Genomic DNA, 24133 nt, shown 5'->3' with positions numbered 1-24133 from the left:
ACATGCCGGGGAAGTTCAAAGCCGAGGGAGAGAACTCGTGGCCATATTTCTGTTTTGTTTCAGGGCCCTGGTAATATTAAGCGTAGGAGCTACTGCGTATGTGTGTGTGTATGAGTAATGCCAATGAAGAAAAGTCAACCACAGAGTCAATTAAAAGACTTTTTTATTAATTGCTGATGAAAGTAAGATGCCGTGTGTGTACATGGTTGCAAGGGTGTGCACATATACTGTATGTATACACCAAGATGCAGCGATGCCTCTGCTTGTGCGCGCGCGCACACGTACACGCACAGAAACACACACACACACACACACACCCTAAAGCAGCACGGGCCATTTTTGCTAAAGTGAGGTAACAGCGGTGAGCACTAATAGACCGGTGTAGAGTACAGAGAAAGGGCTGCTTCAGCACCATCTCTTAATACAACCTTTAGGCTGTAAATTCACACACACCTGCACCACCCAACGAATACACACACATGCACCACCCAACACACACACACACACACACACACACACACACACACACGTCTTGCTGTGTCTTTAGGGGAAAGAGGCAGATAAACAGCGGGCTCCAATAATGGTGGTTTAGATCTCAATGGGTGCGAGTCAATGCCTCTCCAAGCCGGGGGCTAATGCCAGTTAACTCTCCCTGTAGGGGACGAGCGCAGGCCCGCGGTAGCTCGCAAAACAAGCACTCTCCCAAGATCCTCATTACTTCCAATGCTGAGTAGCAACTGTAAGTAAAGCAAAACTGCAGCTTAAGCTAAAAAACAGCGAGCAGGATGCGGGGGGGAGAGAGCGATGGAGTGAGAGAAAGCAAGAAAATAGGTGTTGGGGAGGGAAAATAATTGCGCACTGTGCTCCGGTTAGGGTTTTTCAGTCGGACAGAATTAGAATGGGATTTCTCTAAATGGCTAACACAGCAAGCCGGCAACATATTCTTCTTTTTTTCCCAGTTTTGGCGGAGGGTGTGCTTTGTGAATATAATGTCTGCGGGGAGGGCATTTTGCTGTTTCACTCCGAACACGAGCAGCCATCAGGCGGAGGAGAGAAAGAGGCATGTGGGAGTGGGGGAAAGAGTTGGGTAGATGGGGGGTGGGACAGTTGATGTGTGAATGGGGGAAGAATGAAGGAAGAAAAGGAGGACAGAAGTGGAGAAGGAGAGCTCAAGGAGAAATGTGGAGAAATAAGAGGGACGGAAAATTCAGCCTTGTTCCTCGGTGGGAGGCCTGTACCACAGCAACGCTCTGAGCAAAGAAAGCAGCAGAGACAAACAGAGATGGGAAGGAAAGGGTGGGGACGAGGGAACGTAAGACACAAGAGGGAACATAAGAGAAAGCGAGCACGATAAAAATAATGAGAGAAAAAGAGAGGGACAGGGACAGCCAGAGGCAGTGTACCCACCGCGCAGCCTCTTAAAGGAGTGGTGCGACTAGAAAACTCGCCCAGCTCCACGCTGCAAAACACACTTGCATAATAACTAAACCCCCCTACCCTCTTCCACTGCTTTCTTGTTAAGAACTTCCACCACTAACAGAGGAAAAATATAAGTTTTGGTTGAACCTCCCCGCGGTGTCTTTTCTGGTCCGATATTTTGCAGCCTGTAATTTAGTTTTTTCTTTCTCGTCGGGGAAGTCGTTTACTGACGTTGCTTTCAAATATGGCCACCTTTATGCACGCAATCTTGATCTGAGGTTATCACTTTGATTCCTTCCAGGCGTCTGTGATGGACCTTTGATCACAGTGTGGGGAAAAAAAAACCCAGCACCAATGGAAACTTGTTTTTTTCATATCTGTGTTTCTCATTACCATAATTACAGATATAAATACACTATATTTTCTGAATTGAGAACTGAAATGCAAACCACAGGCTAGGCTCGGGGACGATGGAAAGGACAAGAGTGGATGTAAAGGGGTTGGAGAAGATTCATTGAAGAGATTCATTGGGAAGGACCCTTAAGCTAACAAACTGGACAGGCCTGGCCTCTCACCCACTCTGTCTCCGACCCTCTATCTATCCCTCCTTCCCCTCTCCCTCCTCCACTCGCTCTGACCTCTCTGTCCTTTTCTAGGCCCTGGAAGCACTTGAAGCGGACGCAGATACACCGATTAAACTCTCCAGAGCGCTCGCCCGCGAGCTCCAATCACCTCTTTTTAAGAAAATAAAAACTTGGAGGGATGAGGAGAGGGGCGGAGAGGAGAGGGGAGAGAAAAGAGGGAGGGTAGGCAAGCACTGGACCTCGGAGGACCTTGGTGGAGAATGAGGAAGAAGAGAGGAAAATAGAAGAGAGAGAGATGAGTATTTGTGATTTTCTGCAGCAGACAGAGCGAGCTAGGGCCATGGAGGAGTGTGGATGTGCTCTGTGTCAATTAGTGGCCGAACAATGTAGAAAAATTGTGCAGTTTGGGCCTCAAAGCAGAGCAGGCATGCAGACACAAATGCATAAATACAGGCACACAGTGAGAAAATACCACAGAATATGGACCAGATCTGAATACAGACAGTCCCAATCTAGTTCACTTAGTCTCTGATAGGTTTTCCATGTGACAGGGACACAAGGTTACTAATTATTTTCTAAGTGGTTAAAATGGTCAATTATACAAAAGAATAATGCTTAATTGGGTAAATTTTGTTTTGATAATACTACCACTTTAGTGATTATAGTAACAAACATTCTTTACAAGCTAAGAATGTCAAAACATTCACCCAAAGTTTCTCTATGCAATAATCTCTATACTATATATAAAAATAAAAAGAAGAGCCTGAATAATAAAGGCTTCTATAAAGAGCACGCAGGGACAATAAACGGCTCAGGCCTTCGTAGTTGCAAGATCTCAACCTAACTGGACATCTATAGGTGATTATGGAGCAACAGTCTGCTTCCCGGAGTACTTCCACTACTTTAAGATCAGAGAAAATAAGAAGCATATTTTCTTGCAGTATATTTTGTTGACACTGAAAATTGTTGGGATTTTACCTCGCACAGCAGCAGACAAGTGTATCTCTCTGCCTTAACGGCTCCATCTTACGAAAAATGATGACAACTGAGTTTCTGTGCTCTATTTATGTTTGATTTAGTATTCATCAGGTTCAGTCTGGTAGTGGATATGGCTTCTACTTGTTTTGGGGTAAAAAGTGCAAGCCATACAAAGGCTGACAGGAAGTGACGCCATACTGACAGGAGGCCTGGCGACAGCTTGTCGAACCAGCCCTTGTAGTGTACACATGTAAAACCACAAAGTAAACACTATGTTATACGTCTAGAAATATCCAGAAAATGCAGTTCTGGAAAGCCAAATGCACACAAATCAGCATTCTGTGGCTGCAGCAACTGACGCTAACTTAGGGACTGAAGGCTGAACTTTTTTTAGGACCTTGTGTTCTGCACTTTGACTGGATGACTTGGCCATTCAGCCCCACATCCATCCGGATGAAAGACGAATGTCTGCTTGCCTCGTCCCCGATGTCTCCTGGAAGGAGAAACATATTCTGAAGATGCTCTGAATTGCTTCAGAGACATTGGGAGGAAAGAGGTGTGTGTGTGTGTGTGTGTGTGTGTGTGTGTGTGTGTGTGTGCGCGAGTCTGGTTTTGTGTTTGTGCATATGAGGTGAAGGAAGAGGAGGGGGAGGTTGGCGGTTGAGCAATGTGATTTCTGCTCGACTGTCACAAATCTAGCGCAACAGGAAAATCAATTTGGCCCTGTGTGTGCCTTTTTGGCTCAGGGAGAGAATCCAAATAGCAAGGCAAGGCCCGGATAATGTTACAGTGTATTGGATTTGCTTCATGGAGAGACGGAGAGAGAGAGAGAGAGAGAGAGAGAGAGAGAGAGAGAGAGAGAGAGAGGAGAGGGAGAAGGGAGAAAGAAGAGAAGCGAGGAGACAAGGGTATCACAGGCGTGCAGTGGAGCTCCGACAAGATAGATATGTGCAAGTGTATGGGTCTATGATAGGCTGGCAATCTGTCAGTCTCCCCCTCTCTCTCTGGCTCTTTTACACACACACACACGCATGCATGCACACGCATGCATGCACACGCATGCACGCGCGCACTCACACACACACACACACACACACACACACACACACACACACACACACACACACACACACAAACACCGTCACTCATCCAACTAAGCAAGCATATATAAGTGATTTATATGTGCTATATACTATATAACTATATATGTTTCACATGAAACCATGAAATAAACTGTTCATATGAATTTGTGCTCATCTGCTGTTATGTATGCCATCTGTGTGCATGTGTGTGTGTGTGTGTGTGTGTGTGTGTTTGACAGCCAGGTGAAAGGATGACATGATGAAATTGCTCTCCTCTGACCGCTGTCAAGGGTAACGTGTGTCCCGTGAGTGCTCAGCCGTGTGACAGGTCGTGTCACTCCACCGAGTGAGGCTGACCAGTGACAGACTAACACCCATATATACACACAGGCTTATACACAATTACTGGTTCCACAAAGCTTGGGATGACACTCCTTTACTTACAGTCATTTCTTTATTGATATCCCTTTTCCTCTAAACCACTTTTTGCATAATTAAACATGGTAGACATGCGTACAAAGTCTGCTAACATATGCAGGTGGACACACACTCTGGAACACACACTTTGGTACCACAACTGCTGATTTTTGTTTGTATTTAAAGGAAAGATCCACACTATCACACTTAAAGAATTTAGTAACTACAGATTTTCTTTGAATTTTCTTTGGATTTATGTGTATAATTGCCCCAAAAATCTTAATATGACAATCGTATGGTGACATTTAGAACAAAGCTATAATGGAGTTTAATAGGACTGACAGTAGCCTTAATGGACCAGAATGCAATGCAGCCACAAGATATGTTGTGTTTTGACTTTTTTTTGACTGGAGCTCAAACTACTGCAGATAAAAACAGTAGTTTTTTCACACTAATTAATTAGCTCATTAATGTTTGTCTGATTTTGTTTATTTAGAGGACACTTTTGTTCACACAACTGGTTTGAATAATGAAGAACGTGTTTTTTTTAAGGCTGCAGAAGTAATAGAAGTGGGAGTACTGAAGAAACATCAGAAACAACACACACATAAATACACAAATGTTACTTGCCAGCTCTTTTGCCCCCTCCTCTCCTCACTGACTACCAAACTAAAACGACAACATTAACCAAAGTGTCCTAACTTGTGATGAAGTGTTAGAAAGTGGAGCGTTAGTAATCAGATGTGTGCTAACCACATTAGTTCTCCTATGTCTCTCTTAGGCTGGCTGCTCCTTGATCTAATTCAAAATGATTGTAGTACAGCCGCTAAAACATGCCAGATGTTACTCACTGCTCCACGCTTTATCACCATTTATTTGGCATGGGGAATATTTTTAAATATTTTCTTATTAATCATGTCCCAGCGATCGGTTTCGCTTCCCGTCTTTGCCGCCTCATTCCGGATTCTCGTCATGATTCTTGGCACGAGTGCCTGGAAAACCACTGTCCCAGTTTTTCATTAGCGTCAATCACTCTGGTAAGCGGCTGCGAGGAGGGGAGGAGGAGCTGGTGTCAGGATCGCACTCAAGACATTTTGCCCCGCCTCGTCAGAGTGACTGACAGGTCTGAGACATGCTGATGTGCCGGTCAGCCACGCAGTCGGGCAGAGAGAAGGTGGGATGACGGGGAGGAACAGTGTGTATACGCATACGTACGTACGCGCACGCGCACACACACACACACACACACACACACACACACACACACACACATTCACATACCTGTCTGAGGCAAATCAAATCCACACTTGTTTATAATGCTCAGTGTTTATCTAAATGGTTATGTGCTCTGCTATGGCCTCAGGAGACAGACAGACACACCGTGCATTGTCTGATAATCCTGCTGGTGTCTTGTTTGGCCTGCCATATCTTAGATAAGGCTACAAATCAGATGGGAGGTCGTTCACTACCAGTCAGTCTCAATTCATTAACACTCAGAGTGTAGAGGAAATATTGTCTTGACGTGAATGTTAGAAATACTTGTGCGATCCACGGGGGAGATGGACTTTATCAAAATTCCACTGCAATGTAGGGATGTGTTTCTACAACACCGCGATGAAAGACTTAACAAATCCCTACTATGCAAGGACAAAAACTTTGTGAGGAAAATGAATGAGACATATTCCATGAAGTGCTCTGCACTAAGCCGTAATATTCTTCAGCGGTCTGAATAAGAATTTCAAATGGACCAGAGATATTGAAGTCTAGACATGCTGGATTGATATTATTTGGTCTTCTGCTGCAGTGTGCACTCAGCTTCATCCCCTGTCCAAACTGGCAGAATGAAAATTGATCTGGATGGATTACACGGTGAATTGGAGATGAGAAAAAAAGAGATGCTATTAAACCAGGATGTTGTCACCTATGGGTCATCTGGACTGCTCTAAAATAAAGGTCAATCATGCTCAAACTCAAGCAAAGCTTTCTGTGTAGATTTACACTGACAATATTATTATGGGTAATCATATAAAAATTAAGACTTTGATTAAGACAAAGAAACACAGTTTCCCTCCTGTAACCCAGATTTTTTCTGAGCTGAATTATTTGTTTGGTGACAGAAAGGTGTGAAAGCTTCATGCTTGCAATCTACTCTAGCAATGCAAAACACACTACATTTAAATGTTGGCATGTTGTTATTTGTGGAAACGCGTACACCTATTCTGCATCAGGGTCAGTTTTCTACATGACCTTTTTAAAATCCTCTTTAAATGCACATATTTAAAAACAAATGAAATCAGGCTTAGGTCTTTAAATAGCAACATAAATGGAAAGGTCAAGCAGAAATGTAGGTGGGATAACTGTGATATGCTTACAGCAGCAACAAGTTTACTAATGGTACTGCCGTCAAGCTGCTCCAAGTATCATTTTCAAAGAGCACATTAAAACTGAATCACATGGGGCTGGAAAAGGAAACTTCTGGTCATCAGTGATGTCAGAACAGCGACTTCTCATCATCTGTCAAAGGCAATACACTTCATTTGACATCACTGACTGGGGAATGTTTGTGATTGTTTTCTCATTCGCTTTCGAACAGCAGCCTCTTGTTTGGTGGCACAGAGCAATTTCCCCTTTAAGCTGTAAAGCAATTTTGCAAATTTCCCAGGGAATGCAACACGGTGTTACATGATGTATAATGCAGTGTAGTGTCTGGTTCCGACGGCAATTCTTCAGTTATAGTCTTGTTTGTTTTTGAAGACATATCCATAAAGTTATCATGCTACAAATTGCACCTTCCATCAGAATTAAATCTGATTATCAAGATTCATGCGCGCATACTTTTAGAGGCTCTAATGGCAACCTTACCTGGTGCGGTGGTGTTGGCTGAGGGTCCGCTGGCGGGAGAGATGGGTCCAGAGCCTGATCGTGACTGCTGGGACTGAGTGGAGCCTGCAGGTGAGACCACAGGGGAGGGAGAGGGCCCGCTCCTCTGGCTGGGGAGGTGGGGGGAGGCGTGAGGGGAGAAGGGGGATTGTCCCTGGTTACTGGCCCCTCCCTGCTCCCCTTGGCTACTGCTGCTGCTGCTGGAGGAGCCGCCGCCAACGCCGCTGACGGCTGAGCCCAGACCAGCCTCCGTCCCAGTGGGGAGGTCATCAATCGAGCCGGACAGATCCTGGAACAGAAGAAAGGACTTACAGTGAGTATTTCTGAAGCTCACCCAAGCATTTGATGAGAAGTGACATGCATCAGGTGGCAAATTTGAATGAGCTCAAGCAAAGACAAAATTCTCCTGGTAAATATAATGTCATGATAAATCGGTGCTATTGCAACTATTTCAGCATAGTTGAAATGGGATTGTTTGTCTGAAAGACCGGATCGTATAATCTGAAAAATAAAAAAACTCTTGCAAAACAAAAAAGAAGTGAAACATATGATGCAAAGACGCACCAAATTTCCAATGCTTTCGTAAGGCACTGCAGGTTAAAAGGTTAAAAGTTTACTCTGCACGTGCACGAACAGTATTTCACTTTTCCGTGACCTACTGTAATCACTGAGATAAGGTTTCTGCAGTCATGGTGACAGTGGTTAATATGGCAGAGGAGCAAAAAAAATTCCCACATAAGAAGCCACTACTGTACAGTGGCTGCTATGGTGAAAATAAACTGTAATGGACTTTCATTCAGACCAAGGGTGAGTTCATATTACAGATTTCATTACCTGTGGTGAGCAGAGAACTCTGTGTGTGTGTGTGTGTGTGTGTGTGTGTGTGTGTGTGTGTGTGTGTGTGTGTGTGTATGTGTGCGTGCCTGTGTGTGCTTAGTAGGTAGTCCGCCTCCTGAATGGATTCCAGGGAATCCCCACCAATACTGCTGACAGAATACTGAAGACTATAGAAAAGTGTGGAGCACGGGAAGCAGTAAAACAACAGTGATAGATGGAAGAGAGACAGTGGTAGAGGTAGAGAGAAGACCAGATGTGATGTGATGTGAGGCAATGTGATCGCTGCCCCCTAACTAAACATCACACACATTTGGACAAACACACACACTCACAGACTAGCGGCTGTGCCCCAGCTGTAGCTGAACATGGGGGAAGTCACCTGTGAGTGACCCCGGTTTCCTGGCTGGTGCCCGCTTGGGGAGGAAGGGGATGAGTTTGCGGGTGTATGCCAGCTGATCCTACCTGCTCTATCAGGCCTGTTGACCCTGTCCCACCTGAGTCCTGTGCAACCATTACTGTCACCACAGAACGAAGTGTGTCTGTGTGTCTCCCTGACCTTATATGGGGTCTCAAAATCCAAATAACCCAACTACACACCTACATATATATACAGGGAATGCTGTCGTTCAGATTCACTTTTTGCATGCTTGTTGTAATGTTATTATAATCTGATTCTACTGGTGAACATTAGGAAGATGTTATTTAATAGATACAATATTCTGCATTTTTGATCAGACTCAACATCAGTATGCATCGGTCATTTCTTCAGATGTCTAAGCACAAATTAGGATGCTGGTGTAATGTGGTAAGATGTTGCTGGAAGTGTCAGACTGTAAAAGCTACATTGAAAGCAGCCTCACCATGCCTGAACAGACAGCTAGTATTCAAATTAAAAGATAATGAATATTGGCAAAATGTTTGGGAGACTGGCTGCCAAACCCTGCATGTCTTGAATGCATTGGCTGTGACCACAAATATGGCACTTGTTTTGAATTTATGCAGCTCTGTCACACAGTCAATTCAATGTCAACAGTGGCAGACACTGTACTTTTTCTCATTACTCCTAGCACCATATTATTTTATATAAAAAAGTGAGACAGACGTCCTCTATGTCTCTCTACCATGCATGGCGTCGCCTGTGGAACAGACAACCAAGTCAGTGTGGCAGTCGGTCCACGGCTGCTTATTTTGGTTAATGCGATCTCGGTGGTGACACACAAAGCCTTTGTTTTCCATCATGCCGCTGTGAGTGCCCACCCGCTCTGCCAGCCTGCCAGTCTGTCGCCTGGCATTATCTACCATCGCTCGACTGAGCACATGAGGCACTCGCTTTCCTCTCTCTCTTCCTCATCCTTGGTTCCCCTCCCTGTCCCAGCCATTCAAGTCATCCGGTATTCTGAGTTGAGTGATGTAATGCGCTGCCTCAACCAACAGGGCGTAATGTTATTTGCAACCTACCTGCTGCCCCAGGTGCATGCCATTTCACACAGTGGGGTTACCATGAGAGCGGGTGTAACCATGGCGATGGTTTTTCCAAAACACCCAACAGCTAGCCCCGATGTACAGCTAGGTTATTAAGCCACAGGCTAATTGTGTGAATGGATGGGAATAATTGCATTTCATCTAATTGGGTGCTGTTGCCAGCTTTTCCAGTGGCAGGTTTAGGTGTACTAGTAATTCGTTTAGAGGCTGTTAGACTCATTTGGATTATACACACACTTGAGCACAGCTGTGTGGCCCAAGACCAAAAATGTAGCAGCACTATAATAACATGAAAGGGTGGGAAAGCTTAACACCCGTAGACTATAAAAATGTCAATTGGAAATACCCCATACAGTTAGTTACAACTAATAGTTGCTGAAACACTACCATGAAAAAAAAGTCATTTCACAATGCACCAACAGTATAATGCATTTATCACCACATACACCTTTCTTTACATGTACACTTAATTCTTGTCAAGGGCCATGGAGCATTGTGTTACCTGGCTAACTGTCTGCTACATCGTCATGTTTACAGAATCGAAGCCAGCCAGCCAGCTAACCAGCCAGGCAGGCATGCAGTCGGAGGATCCAAACGCCCAACAATCTGGGGCCCTAATCCAAAGTGGCCCAAATCCAATTTGTTTGGCTCGGGGCTGCAAATTGCTCTGTGCATTGAGTCTCCAAATAGCTGTCAACCACTCCCGCTTGGCGTCCTGTATCGCTTAATTCGCTCCTGGAGCATGTAATTGTCATAATAAGAAAAATATTGAGGTGATAATAGCCAGTTACTTTGAGATGCCCCCCGCCCGCCTCAAGACAGACACACATACAGTTGCATATACGCACATAATGGGCCGAGACTGCCATCTACACATTTCACACAACATTGGGAAGGCAGTCGCTCGTGACCCTTCACCTCTCTGGTGTTGGCGCCTGCCTGCACTCTCTCGTTTAGTGTGCCTCTGTTTGTGTGTCTGTGTGTGACAGGCACACAGGCTGCTGGGCTGTCACAGCAAGACATGCTTGAGCACTGATGCGGCCGAGGGGACAGATGAAGCCACACACACACACACACACACACACACACACACACACACACACACACACACTTCCCGTCCCTCACTCATACTACTGACCTGCTCTCCCTCTCAGAGACCCACACACGCACACACACACACTCTTAAACACACACACACACACACACACACACACACACACACACACACACTCTTACACACACTATTACACACACACACTCTTACACACACACAAGCAGGGTATAAGGCATCAGTGTGAAGCAGGGAGCTGTCACATCCAGCAGACTGCAGGCCTTTTTCCCCTGACCGTGGTGCTGATGTTGTCTCCTCTCACCGCACACTGGGAATTAATCAAAGTTGCTATGGTAGAAGGCACCAAGTGTGTGTGTGTGTGTGTGTGTGTGTGTGTGTGTGTGTGTGTGTGTGTGTGTGTGTGTGTGTGTGAGTGTGTGAGTGTGTATGAGAGATGCGTGCGAAAGTGGTTCTCTGTCTAGACAGGGAGGAGCCAATGGCTGTAGCTTCCTGTGTGCTACAGGAAAGGAGAGCGACTAGAGAAACTAGCTAATTTACTCTCTCTTTCTCTTACACACGCACGTCTCTCTCTCTCTCACATTAAGTATCTATTTTTTGTCTCTCTCTTACTGCCCCAATCAGAGGCTGAGGGCTCTGCACCAGATGGCTAGCCAGCTAACTAGAGCCTGAGACACAAACTCAAACACAGCAACTGAGCACTGTGAGTGGTCTCGATTAAAAACAACCTTCCTTATGGCTTGAAACTGCACAGAACCAAAAACAGACTTTGCATTCCAGATATTACAACTTGACCGTGTTTGTTCACCTAGACATTTGATTGATAGGTTTCATTTATTTGATTACCATAGCTGACAACAACAACTTCCTCTGCCAGAGGAAAACAGAATTGGTAGTAGCTCCTTTATATTGTGACATTACCATGTTCATACCCGTGCATGGGAAATTGTATACATTTTACTATGAAATAACAAAAACAATTCCAACAACAAATAGTTAGAGTTGGTTTTATTTGTCAAAATCATGAGATATCTGTCTTTCTGCCCTTAGATAGAGGTGAGTGGAATGTGTTTATTGTACTCACCTCATTGACAAAAAAAGACTTTTAAAAAATTCAAAAGCAAAATCTTTTAAAACAGTGTTCCCATTATTACCCTGGATATTCACATAACAGCTGTCAACACAGTCTTCAGGGGTACTATTTCTGTTTCTGGACAATCCATGTCGCTGTTGAATTTTTAAAATGTCAATTTTTCAAGGCTGTGGGCACCACAGATGAATTTTCTGGCTACAGAAATCACATATACAGATATCTCAAAGCCTGGGCAAATATAGCCAAAATATCTGCATGGCTAGACACTACTAGAGATAAGTAAGAACAGGATTTTTTTTTTCTTATAATTTGGGTGAACTGACCCTTTGAACTAAATAAAAACAAAAGTTTATGGTTAGTGATTTATAGACACATATCTATATGCAGAATTGACATGTTAATGGGTGATTCCATGCTGCTCAGTATACATGGCACGCTACTCCAAGCTAAGAGGAATTATTTGAAACTTGAACATCCTGCAGTCTCATTGCAAAATGGATGGAATAGGGAAGGTTGACTGTCTCCCACCATTTGCTCTCCTTTCTTATCCAAGGCTGCTGATCTGATCTGTAGGAGGTTGGTATTTTAGCTGCTACTCCCCCTGGAGCTACCATGCCCTCCTCCCATCTGCCACACCTCCTGTGGGACACTAGACCCCACCTAAGCTCAAAGTAGCTGGCAGAGCAGCAGGTAAGGTCAAGAGTCTGCGTAGGTGGCATGCCGTACCAAAATCTATAATGCATGTAATGTATGAATATATACAAATATATCCGATGCGTCGGGGGGGTAGTTTCACGCATACACAGCCTGTACGACACAGAGAAATCAGAGCAACTGGAACTGCTGCAAAGTGCAAACGCTGTCTCATTAACCGGTGATCACTGAACGTCAGTGAGTAATCAAAATTATTTAGGAGTTACTGCACACTATATTGTCTCTAGATCAGGGGTCTTCAACGTTTTTTTTAAGCCAAGGACCCCTTAACTGAAATAGAGACAGAGCACGGACCCCCTACTACGTATATTGTATAAAATGAAGTTGCATATTAAACTGGGCCTACAATAACGTTTAGGGCGGCCTAAAGCCTTTATACATACATTTTTGAATAGAATACTAAGCTATTAAAATAGCCTGCTAATTGTTGGCATAATTTTATAAATCATGTTTTAATGTTAAACATTAAGGCCAGTAAGCAGAGACTTTTTAATTTTTGGAAAGACGTTCAAAGATTTACAATAATTTGGAGGCCCCCCTGCATTGACTCTAAGGACCCCCAAGGGGTCCCGGATCCCCTGTTGAAGATCCCTGCTCTAGATTAAAATGTGTGACTAGATTCACACATTTTCTTTTGTTTACAGTAAATAAATAAATACATAATAAACAAATACAAATCTTAAAGTCAAGTTCATAAAGTAACTTTCTTTGCATTCATTTGATTCCAAATCACAATACACTGGTAATAATTTCTTTCCCTTGTTAATATGTACTTAAAAACAGTTCTGAAATGCAAAATAATAGAATTTTAATCATGTGATAAAACATGCGATTTATCGCAATTAACTATAGAAATTCAGCGATTAAGAAAAAATATATTGTTTGAAAGCCCTAATATATATATATATATATATATATATATATATATATATATATATACACATATATATTTGTGTTACATTGGAATTGTGGTACGAAGGGATGTCTTCGTGGCCAGTCTATAGAGGAGCAGTGATTACAACGATCAAAAACTCTTTCAATGTAAATGTAGGCAGGGCAGTATTGTTTTAAGACTTGTGGACTATGCTTTAATGCTATTTTTCTATGTACACTGTTTTTACCGATGTGTGTATCGATGTGTCCATATAGGAACTGTGTTTTCACAGGTCAAGAGTAAAATTCATTATAATGTTACACATAGCGACGGTTATACTCCACTTCACTGTGGTACAGTATATACAGAAATAACACCTCAGTGGGCTCAGAGGGGAGTTTTAATCTCTGTTTCTCTTCTCTGGGTAAATATGATGATGTAAACTGTAATTAACTCAAACCGCTATCGTTTGTAGGCCTGAGGGACAGGTCTGCTCATGGCAGCACTGCATTCATTTATCGGCTCCGGCCGCTGTGTTTTCTATCTTTATGGTGCACTGGAGACTAAGAGGAAATGCTATTACACAAAGATGTTTTTTATCCTCCCCTCTAACCGTCGATTAAGGCAAAATCCAAATGAAATGCCATGCAAATGAATCCAAATGGACTGCTGAACGTGCGTGTGTGTGTGTGTGTGTGTGTGTGTATGTGTGTGTGTGTGTGTGTGTGAAAGAGGGTTTTTAATGCAATGCCCCATGTAGAGCACTAACTGTAATTCCCTTCACTAAGTGCTATTAAGTACAGAAAGAAGAGAACTGAGAAAGAGAGAGGGACTTAGTGGAGGGAGATTTAACACAACACCCACACCATCGTTTCTTTTTTTGATGTCAATCAGCTGGAATGTCTACCAAGGCTGGAATTATGATGATAATTGGTGATGATGATGAGAACTGATAGAAATGATGACGATTTAAGCGCAACAGTATGAAATGATGATCAAAAGCTTGCTAATGCACAGTACAGCACTGCTTTAATAATTCTATGTAGGAGCGTGCGAACATGCCTTAACGGGGTATGTCTTTGCTAGATAATGTGTGTGTTTGTGCGTAAACTGGGATATTTATATGTATGAGCCCGTGTGTGTGGAGATAAGAGTTCTCATGCAGAGTCTCTGCCACCTCCTGAGGGTCTGTGCCTTGTGCCTCCTCTCCTCACTGAGGATTTCACTCAGAGAGACTCCAAATACAGGCAAGGGCACTCTTTGCAAAACAGGGGAGATGTTTGGCATGCCTCAGGCTCACCAAAAACCCATGTGGGCTTTAGGCTAGCACCCAGCAGGCACTCAATTATGCTAGCATGCCAACCCATGAATGTCTGTGTTGTGCCACGAGCTTGGAGGCTGAATGTTTCCTTCCCAAACGCCTAAAGTTTCCAATTGTCTCTCACTTCAGTCTAGTCAAGACTGCCACAGGTGGCACACTATCTTCTTCTCCTAGAACCAACTCAAGAGATGGAACATAGTGACCCTGCAGTTGCAATAAATGCAAATTAATTGTACAAATAGGGATAATGGCGTGCACTTTTAGGCAGTCCCTCATCAAAGGCATGCATAGTGTTTCACTTGTACACACCAAAAGAGATGGAAAGCGTTTGTGTGATGGTTTGAGTTTGAGATAGAAGTTCAAACCTTATTTTCACATTCCCGGCCAATCCAACGCACCCTTTGTTTAAGCACAGAGGCCTTTACTCTGCTTCAGCAGTACACATGTTTACTGTAGGTGGTCTGAGCAGAAATCAAACCTCTAATGCTTGTGTTGCTACTTCCATGATGTTCTGTATCTACTGCTGCTGCTCTGCTAATGTGCTGTTCATGCTACACCTCCTCTGTAGACATGGTGTAAGCATAAAAAGGAACAGTTGTTGTATACAGCACACAGAAATAATTGCATGTAGACAGTGTTCATTGGAAACACTATATTAGTGAGCAAAATGCTGGTTTGAACAAAACACAACCCACAAACTCATGATTACAGATGGACTATTTTGTGATTTGAAAAACACTCTGCACTATTTGGAAGGCTATGTTGTCGAAAACAGTCTCTTTACTCTGTCTCTGTTTTTGTTATCTGGAACAAAAGCAGCCTAAGAACAAACTGTTCAAGGCTTCCCAAAGTTGTGCAGAGTAGAGCCACAGCAGCACTGAAAAGCAATTGTGCTTTTTCTTTTCAATTCTGCCTTCTGCACACTTCACAAAGCCCAGACAATCTCTTGATAATACCGCGGCATCTCGATAAGAGAAAAAGAAAGCGCTCTCTGTTTTTCCACCCCCAGCACTGAGTGGAAAAATACCTCAGAGCGGTCCCGGAGCCAGGCGTGAGGGTCAAACTGTCGTGTGGACACTTGACTCAGGATTCCAATAGATTCCCCAAATCTGGTGATAATGCTAACAGTGACTCCAACGCATTAGCAATTATTGCTTGTTGTAAGATAGGGGGCTCACTGAGTGATAACTGCCCCGGCTCTTAAGCCTCTCATAATGTGGAGATATTGGGCGGGCCACATTGAAAGGGACATTTGAGGCCCTATTACCCCTAAGCTGTTAAAGACGCCCAAATCTGGCGCTGCTTGTCTCCAAACCGGAGGGATTAGTTTGGAGTTTCACTCCGATTCCCCCTGATAATATGCCAAGCTGTAGCAGCTAGAAGTACTTAGCCTGTGGGCCATATTCACTTAATATCCCCCCCACCCACAAACACACTGTTTTTTGCACCAACAACAATATGTCTCAAACAACCAACAATAATCTTTAAGTGGCTAAATAAACATGTAGGTCGACCCTCTCTGTGTGTCCAGGTGTTGAAGTTGAAGATGAACACGCTCCATCTCTATCCACCCACAAGTCCAACCTTTCACCCAGATGAGTTAGGTCATTGGTATTCCGCCTAGAAGTACAGTATGGATTTAAATTTGCTTTCATTTCAAACAGCAACTTTACAGAGGCAGAGGAGACTGTCCAAACTTATTTTTTTCATTAGTCCGCAAGGGTTCTTCACACTTTAGATTTTAATGCACAAGCCGTCCACTCACCGCCTCCCCTTACACACACACACACACACACACACACACACACACACACACACACACACACACACTCACCCTATTTGTTCTGCACGTATTGGTTCCGCTAATGTTTTTATTTATGGCATTCCAGCATGACATCCTGCCATCCACCCACCCCCCTTTACCTTTCCACTCACCCAAGAGAGAACTGAAAAAATGACGCATGACATAGTGTGCGAGAGTGTGTATATATATTTGTGTGTAAGTGAGAGAGAGAGAGAGAGATGGAAGGAGAGGCGCAAAATAAAGAAATAAATAAAGGGCCCAAATTCCTCATTTCTAATTCAGCTGCTCGTTCAGCTTAACCTCTCTCTCCTCAGCAATTAAAGCGCACGCCACATCCTTCACGCTGCGTACAGCCGAGGCTAAATAATGCAGGGGGCATCCAGCACCCGCATCCTTTATCATCCCAAATGACAGCCATTTGCATATCTCCCCAGTCAATTAGAGCGCGGCGGAATAATCAGCCCATAATTGGGGGAGAGCGTCGGTAATCACCCGCCCTGGCACACCGACAGGGCCATTGGAGGAGCGAGGGAGGAGAGGTTGTGTGTGGGGTTGGAATAGATGTATGTGTGTGTGTGTATGTGTGCATCAGGGAGACAGTCCACCCAACTGCAGCCTCTTCACTTCAAACTAACACGTCCAAACAAACAGTCTAACTTCTCTCTGGTTCCCTCTATTGCTTCCTGTTCTCCTCCTCTCTGCTGCCCCTTCTTCTCGCTAATTTGCACAAACCGGCTTCCTCTGTCTATTTGCTTCCAACACATTATTTCTATGTGATATTTATCATCAAAATGGGGCAGTATAGAACTTTTAATGGCATAAAAACCGATAGATGAAAGACGGTTTTCATTCCAGGAAGCCATTCATTCTCAAATGTTATCGAATGTTAATTGCTCGCCCTTTAAAAAACATGAATAATGACATCCTCTTCAGTGTTGGTGCTTTGTAAACAAGATTCAAGGGTTCAAGATCACTAATGTCAATAATGAATTTGATTTTCATGCCAGCAATTCTGTCTGTGTTTTGTAAATGTAGAAATGATTTCTTCACCTTCCACTTTCTTTCCAAAATTGTGGATTTCCTATCAACAAACTCATTGTGGAGCAACATGTTCTTTGCATGCCAATTCTATTCTATTGCAATTATTCTGTGAGAGCTAGTAAGTTCATACTATATTCATTTTGTATAGAAAGAAAGCTCAACAGCCAAGAACAATGTAAGAAAGACTGCGCTAAGACACCAGTGGGAAAATCCCCTGCTTGTCCCCTTTAGATGCAGACAATCAAAGTCGTTTTATGGGAAGTTTTCTGGGCAGCTTTGAAGTGCAGTAGCTGCATAGCCTCTGTATTTCCTGCTGAAAGGGGGATGACCATTTTTGTGAAACAACATTTCCTTTCATACGCTGTAACCTCCCATTCCTCAGATGCTTTAGTGCTGTCCTCTGAACATGACAAATAAAAGGATGACTTGAGCGAGAAAGAGAGAGAGAGAAAAAGGGGTTGACAGTAATGGGTGCGGTGGTGGAGGTGTGTGTGTGTGTGTGTGTGTGTGTGTGTGTGTGTGTGTGTGTGTGTGTGTGTGTGTGTGTGTGTGTGTGTGTAAAGGAACATCAGAAAAACCCAGACAAGGTTAGTTTCCATCTGCAGCTCCATCCTTTTGTGTTTCCCCAGCTGCTTTCTTTTCCCTCTTGCCTTTGTATTTGTTCTACCCAATCCAGTTGCCTCTGTGGTGTTTTAGGCCCACTGTCGCTTTGGAGAGAAGAACACTTGCCATTCAGTTCTCCTTGATAGAAGTGGCAAGAAATAAAGAAAGGAAGTTAGAGCTTGGAAGGAGGGGATGGGGAGGGAGGCAAGGACAGCACAGGGGATGATAGTGATGATTTGTTCGATTTAACCTCCACATGGGACTTTAGTCTATTGCAGGTGAGGGGCAGACCAGACTAACCTGAGACCAAACAGAGTTTAAACACAAACAGAAAAGCTTCTTTTGAAGAGAAAAGACTACAGAAAACACAAGAGTGGAAGCATCCTTAAAAGAAGGGAGGAAACATTGATTCCCCTTTTACTCCTTTTTAAGGGGGTGTTTCTCTCTCTGTTTAATCCCCCATCCCTCCATACTCTCGGGGGATCTGTGGCATTTCCTGCCAGCTAGCCAGCCCTGTGCTGCAAAGACTTATGCATCACTGTCAAAATGACTCTGATCAAAAGAAGGGAGGGAAGACGAGTGGTGGGGTGGGTGGGGGGCTTGGTTTGAGGGTCTGGTTTGATCGGTGTGAGGCAAAACTCTTTCCCCATTGGACGTGCCGCCTGTCAGTGCGTCCACCTCGGTAATCCATCAGCCCCACCGCGGCTGATCAATACTAGAATCGGTGGAATTCTGAGATATCTGGTTGTGATCTGTGTATCCTAACAGTTACTGTGCTGTAAAATTAACACGTAACTCTGATGCTGTCTTTCAGCTGGAGAATGCATAAAACCAGGAAGCCTCTGTCCACCATCTCTTCTTTGTGTCAAACTTGAAATTCTGTCGTATTGTATTTGAATTACCTGGCGACATCATTTGACTTACGGAATTTACTCCCCACGCAGTTTCAGAGAATTAAAAATAAAAATCAGTTTGACAACATTTTTCCTAAATTGAAATGGGTCAGTAAAGTAGTAAGTACTTGTTCAGTAATTATCACCCCAAAGGATGCGGACCCATATGGGACTACTAGGCACCTATCAGATGATCCCTGTGTCTCTTGAAACAGAGTATGGTGTGGAATTTGCAGAGGAAATTTTACTTTACAATTAGAACACATGGCAAATTCTTGTTTAGGATTAAGTGAAAACTTGTACAATTATTGTAACTAACAGGAGGACCTAAGGTAATATGGCTTTTGCTATGTTTACAAGTGACAAAGAGCTACTTCCTAATTCTCTTTTGCCTCATTACTATTTTTAACTACCATAGTATGATACTATTAAATCTGTCCTCTGTACTCTAAGAAGGTAAAATACACTTTATATATACATTTATATATAATAGATACATACATTTATGCATACAGTAGGCTACATTTTATTAGGGATGCACCGAATCCAGGATTCGGGTTCGGCTGAATATTGGGCTTTTTGACGGGGTTCGGTTTAATGCCGAACCTTAGAATTTTTTTCCACCTAACCGAACCCTACGCTTGCACTGTGCACGCTACCCTGGTCGACGTAATGACGCCGCCGTTGATTACGGGAAGGTGTTTATGTAGATGGACCGTTCAATGCAGTAGGCTGTGAGAAAGTGAAAATGGAACTCGCGAGCAGAAAAGGTGCCGCCAGACAGCACCCCAAGCCAAAAGAAGGCGACCCAAGCCGAGCCACACGCCCAACCCGCAATGCTGACCTGTCCCGCGGCGGCAAGGACCCCAAACAACACACAACATCGCCGCTGCCAAAACACCTGCGCATGAAACATCCAAAAGAATACGAGCCGCGCATGAAGGAATCTACAGACAGCAGCCAAAACGCAGCAACCCCAGGTAAGGCGAAGGGAGGACAGTCACAGCTAAAAACTTGTGTTAACCAGACAGTGCCTGTCCCGGGCTGTCAGCTGTTCTCTCGGTAAATGAGTCTCCCTACACTTGGAGCGGAGCGACCGAATGGCCGGCTACTGCTCGTTAGCTAACGTTAGCATTCTAATTGCCTTCATCATACACTGGTTAGTGAAAATTTGCCAAAACAAAATTGTCACTCATTGTCACATAGCGATGTGCTTTCCTACGATGTGAAAAGAGCGTGTGAATTCAACATTAAGTCGTTACATTTAACTATTTTAGAGGCTGTGGACATTGTTTACTTCATTAATGTGTTTACTGTGTTAATGGACTGAGGATGGGAGTTTAGTATTCGGTTTCGGATTCGGCAGAATCTTAACCAGTGGATTCACTATTTGGCCGAACCCCAAAAATCTGGATTTGGTGCATCCCTACTATGTATATCTAATGTTTATATTCTGTGTCGTATTCTGTTCTGCTTTTTTTTATCATCCTTTGTGTAACATGTTTTGACATGCAAATATTTATGATGAATAAATATGTGAAATAACTTGTGGCATCAGTTGGCAGCTTCTAGCAAATTGCTGTGCATGTGTTACTTACTATCCACTGTAAAAAGGTAGCAATGCAATCTGGAGCTGACCCTGACTTCTGACCTTCCAGCAGAAAATAAAGTGTCCCTACATATTAAAGAATACATCTGTTAAAATATCCCATCATTATTCCACACTGTTTAAATGGATTTGTAATTACTCAGACAAATAGACAGACAGACGATAGAAGACAATGGGCTGATGGAACAATAAATAGACAATATGATTCTCATTTCAGGTTAATCAAATTATGCAAGCTGGGTTACACACACACACACACACACACACACACACACACACACACACACACACACACACACACACACACACACACACACACACTGAAAGAGTCACGCAGGGAGGCAGCAGCCCTCTCAGGACAGGCCCCGGCGTCAACATCAACATTTCAGATCGTTCAAACAAACTTTTTAGCGCTGAAAACAAATTGGGCTCACCATCAAAGAGACTTTTCAAAAAGCCATTTCTCTATGCTAGTTCAAAAGAACCCTGGTTGGTAAACAGGCATGGAGAATTCACAGTGCAAGATATTGTAGGAGGTACAAACGGCTGGAGCTTCACCACAACAAAGGCAGAGGAAAAGGAGTGGAGGGGTGTAATTCATCACACACTCAACAAAAGCAAGCGTGACTGACTGTCCATGACCAAAGAAGCACACACACACAAAAAAAAAACTTTTAATTGGAGAAGCTGTTTTTTTTTTTTTTTTTTGTTTAGTTTTTTCTTTTTTAAACCCACTCCGTCTATTGTTCCCTCCACATCCTACATCCCTCCAATTTCTTGCTGCTCAGTGTGCCTGGATGCCCTTGCCCTTTCCTCCTCCTCCCCGATCACCTTCTCCTCTATCTTTTTCCCTCTTCCCCTTCCCTCCCTACCACTTCCCCTGTTTCTTCATTAAAACAATTCAACGTGAGTTATTCTGGCCTCCATCTTAAATGAGAAGACAGACAGTGCTGCAGGAAGAGAGAGAACCATGAATGAAGGGAGAAAAGGCTAAAGATAGTGGCAAGGAGAGAAGAATGGGGAGGTTAGTGGGAGAAAAAACCTCTGGGTCCTTTCTGGCTTGTGAGTTTTTTTTTAAACAGACGGACAGGCAGACAGAGTTCTTGCTCCACATACCATCCGTCTATCCACCTCAGGCAAAATCTCATTTGCAGGGGAATCAGCTGAAGACCAGAAGATAGACAGACGGAGAGATCGAACAAGAGCAGCAGCAGCAGACTTTAGCCCACTTCTCCGTCGAGCCGTCATTAGCTATGCACAAGACAAACTGCTGACACAAAGTCACACAGCGTGCTGAGCAGGGACTTGTGGGTAGGCAGGAGGAATCCATCCCTCCATCCCTCCGTCCCTCCACCTGTCTATTGACATCCCTGGCTCTCCCTCGTCCGCCTCCGGTTTTTGCAATTACAATCAAACAGCAGCATCCAGGCCCTGGAGCACGGACTGACGGCTTGGATTAACCAAGATGTGAAAAGGCCTTGGGAGGTGTGTGTGTGTGTGTGTGTGTGTGTGTGTGTGTGTGCCTGTCAGCCAGTCTTTTGTTGATCTACGTGTATATACTACATTACTTTGTATGTGCAGCATGTTACAGCATCAGGATTGATGTTTGAGTTTCTGTGTCTCTTCCTGTCTATCAGTTGATTTTGTCGGTACATTTGTGCGTGCACAGTATTAATGTGTAGTGCAGGTCTGGGGGTGTAAATGGCAGGGAAAGCATACTGTATGTATGTGGCGGTTCATTTGCATGAAAATGAGTGTGAGTAACAATGCAATTTACGCATTTCAATTAAATCCCACTGTGTGGATCATTTGTTTCTGTTGGCTGGATTTGGGAAATGTATCATCAACTCATTGTTTTGGGGAACACACATGACTTTAAAAGACCGATAGATATTTCTGTGTGATTTTGGCAGCATCTTAACAATTACAGACAATTAAAGAGTACGCTCAGATATGATTTGGAAAAAAAAAATTCACTTCCAAAAACGCCTTTTCCATTGCCAAGTGCTGTACAGTAATTTGCAGAAGAATGAGTGAGACATGGAGCAATGTCATGAAAAGTGACAACACAAGCAAATCAAATAGTTCAGGATATGGAAAGAAATAACAAAGCTGTCAGGAAAAAAAGAAGGAACACACACATACACCCTTTGAATTAACTTCACTTCTGCACTGCCGCTATTGTGCAAGCTACGCCAAACATGCAACTGAACAGAAAACCGTTCCTCAGAGGGCAGCGAATAAAGTGCGAGGAACAAAAACATGTCAATCTGCTTTTGTCCAAAAGAATTTGAGCTGCTCTGCTGTGTCTTCTGGGGGATCGGTTCTGTAACTCTTCCTTGCTAAAACACGGACGTCATCCATCAGAGATGACAGATGTGACATGACAGCTCTGTTTTGGAAGCTGTGGTGACTAAAGACAGATAACTACTTACAGCACAGTAGGTGACAAGGGAAAGTTTGTCAATACAAAACCAGATAGTCAAATCTACTGATCTTGTTGTGTCATGTTAATCGCCAAAAAAGGTCTAAACATGTGCTGTACAACACTGGCATTTCACTGCTTTATTGTATTTCTTTTTAGTGCTCAATCCACGGATTCCAATAAAGGTTATTTAAGCTTAGAAATGTGCCAGAGTTGAAATTTCTAATTCAATAATTTCATAATAACTCATTAAACAAATTAAATTCACACACCTGGCCCTTAGGAAATCTGAAACAATTGGGTTTTTAGAAATACAAAACTTTATGACGACGGTAAATTACATCTGCTTGGGAGACAAAAGAAAGTTTGGCTAGCCGGATCAACCGCAACCAAGAAAATGATAGCTCAGCGCTGGCGCTTAGAAGCACTTTTCCGGTGATGGCTGAGCGTTACTGCGCAGCCTCCAACTGAGCTTGAAGACATAGATGCGACGTGAGCAACCTGTCTGAAAGTAGTAAGTCTTCTGGTAGCTGTGCCAAGAAAAATCTCAATCATTCCCAATCTTGCAGAGACGGAGAGCGTAGGTATATGTAAGGAGATAACATGGGCACAGGCTAATTATTGCAAACTAAAATGCTAGTTAACATTAGTAATTAAACCTAAACATCTCATGTAAGTCAAAACTGCCTGCGAGCTTCTCCTGTACTATACGGTAATTCCTCTACTATGCGACAGTTAGTTGCTTGGTTATGACACAATCGTTAGCCTATTTTTACAAAAATGTCTACTACGGAGCCATAACGTGAGGTACAAGGTAATGGAGCCTTTTATACATTGTGTTTCTTTAGAAATAAATAATGGACAAATAGAGTCTTTAAACGCTTAAGATGTAAAGTTATTCACTGTCAAAGTGATGTCAAAATGAATGGCAGTCAATGGAATGCTAACGAAAGGTGATCGCTTTGTAGCATCAAAATGGCGCCATAGGAGGTTCGAGTTCTGAAGCGA

The 24133-nt window shown here is 43.4% G+C and overlaps 1 protein-coding gene across 9 annotated transcripts in view; it reads right to left on the bottom strand.

Moving 5' to 3' along the window:
• Nucleotides 1-24133, bottom strand: part of LOC114546385 (AT-rich interactive domain-containing protein 1B) — a 207639-nt gene that overhangs the window by 48576 nt on the left and 134930 nt on the right. For all 9 annotated transcript variants that reach the window (XM_028565135.1, XM_028565138.1, XM_028565137.1 and 6 more), the window contains one exon: nucleotides 7343-7649. In XM_028565135.1, coding sequence (XP_028420936.1) covers nucleotides 7343-7649 — 307 coding nt within the window. The remainder of the gene's footprint in view (nucleotides 1-7342; nucleotides 7650-24133) is intronic.

Source organism: Perca flavescens, chromosome 20 (assembly GCF_004354835.1).
Source record: "Perca flavescens isolate YP-PL-M2 chromosome 20, PFLA_1.0, whole genome shotgun sequence".
Taxonomy (NCBI): Eukaryota; Metazoa; Chordata; class Actinopteri; order Perciformes; family Percidae; genus Perca; species Perca flavescens.
Note: the sequence above shows the minus strand (reverse complement) of the source record. Positions and strands in the feature narration are given on the sequence as shown.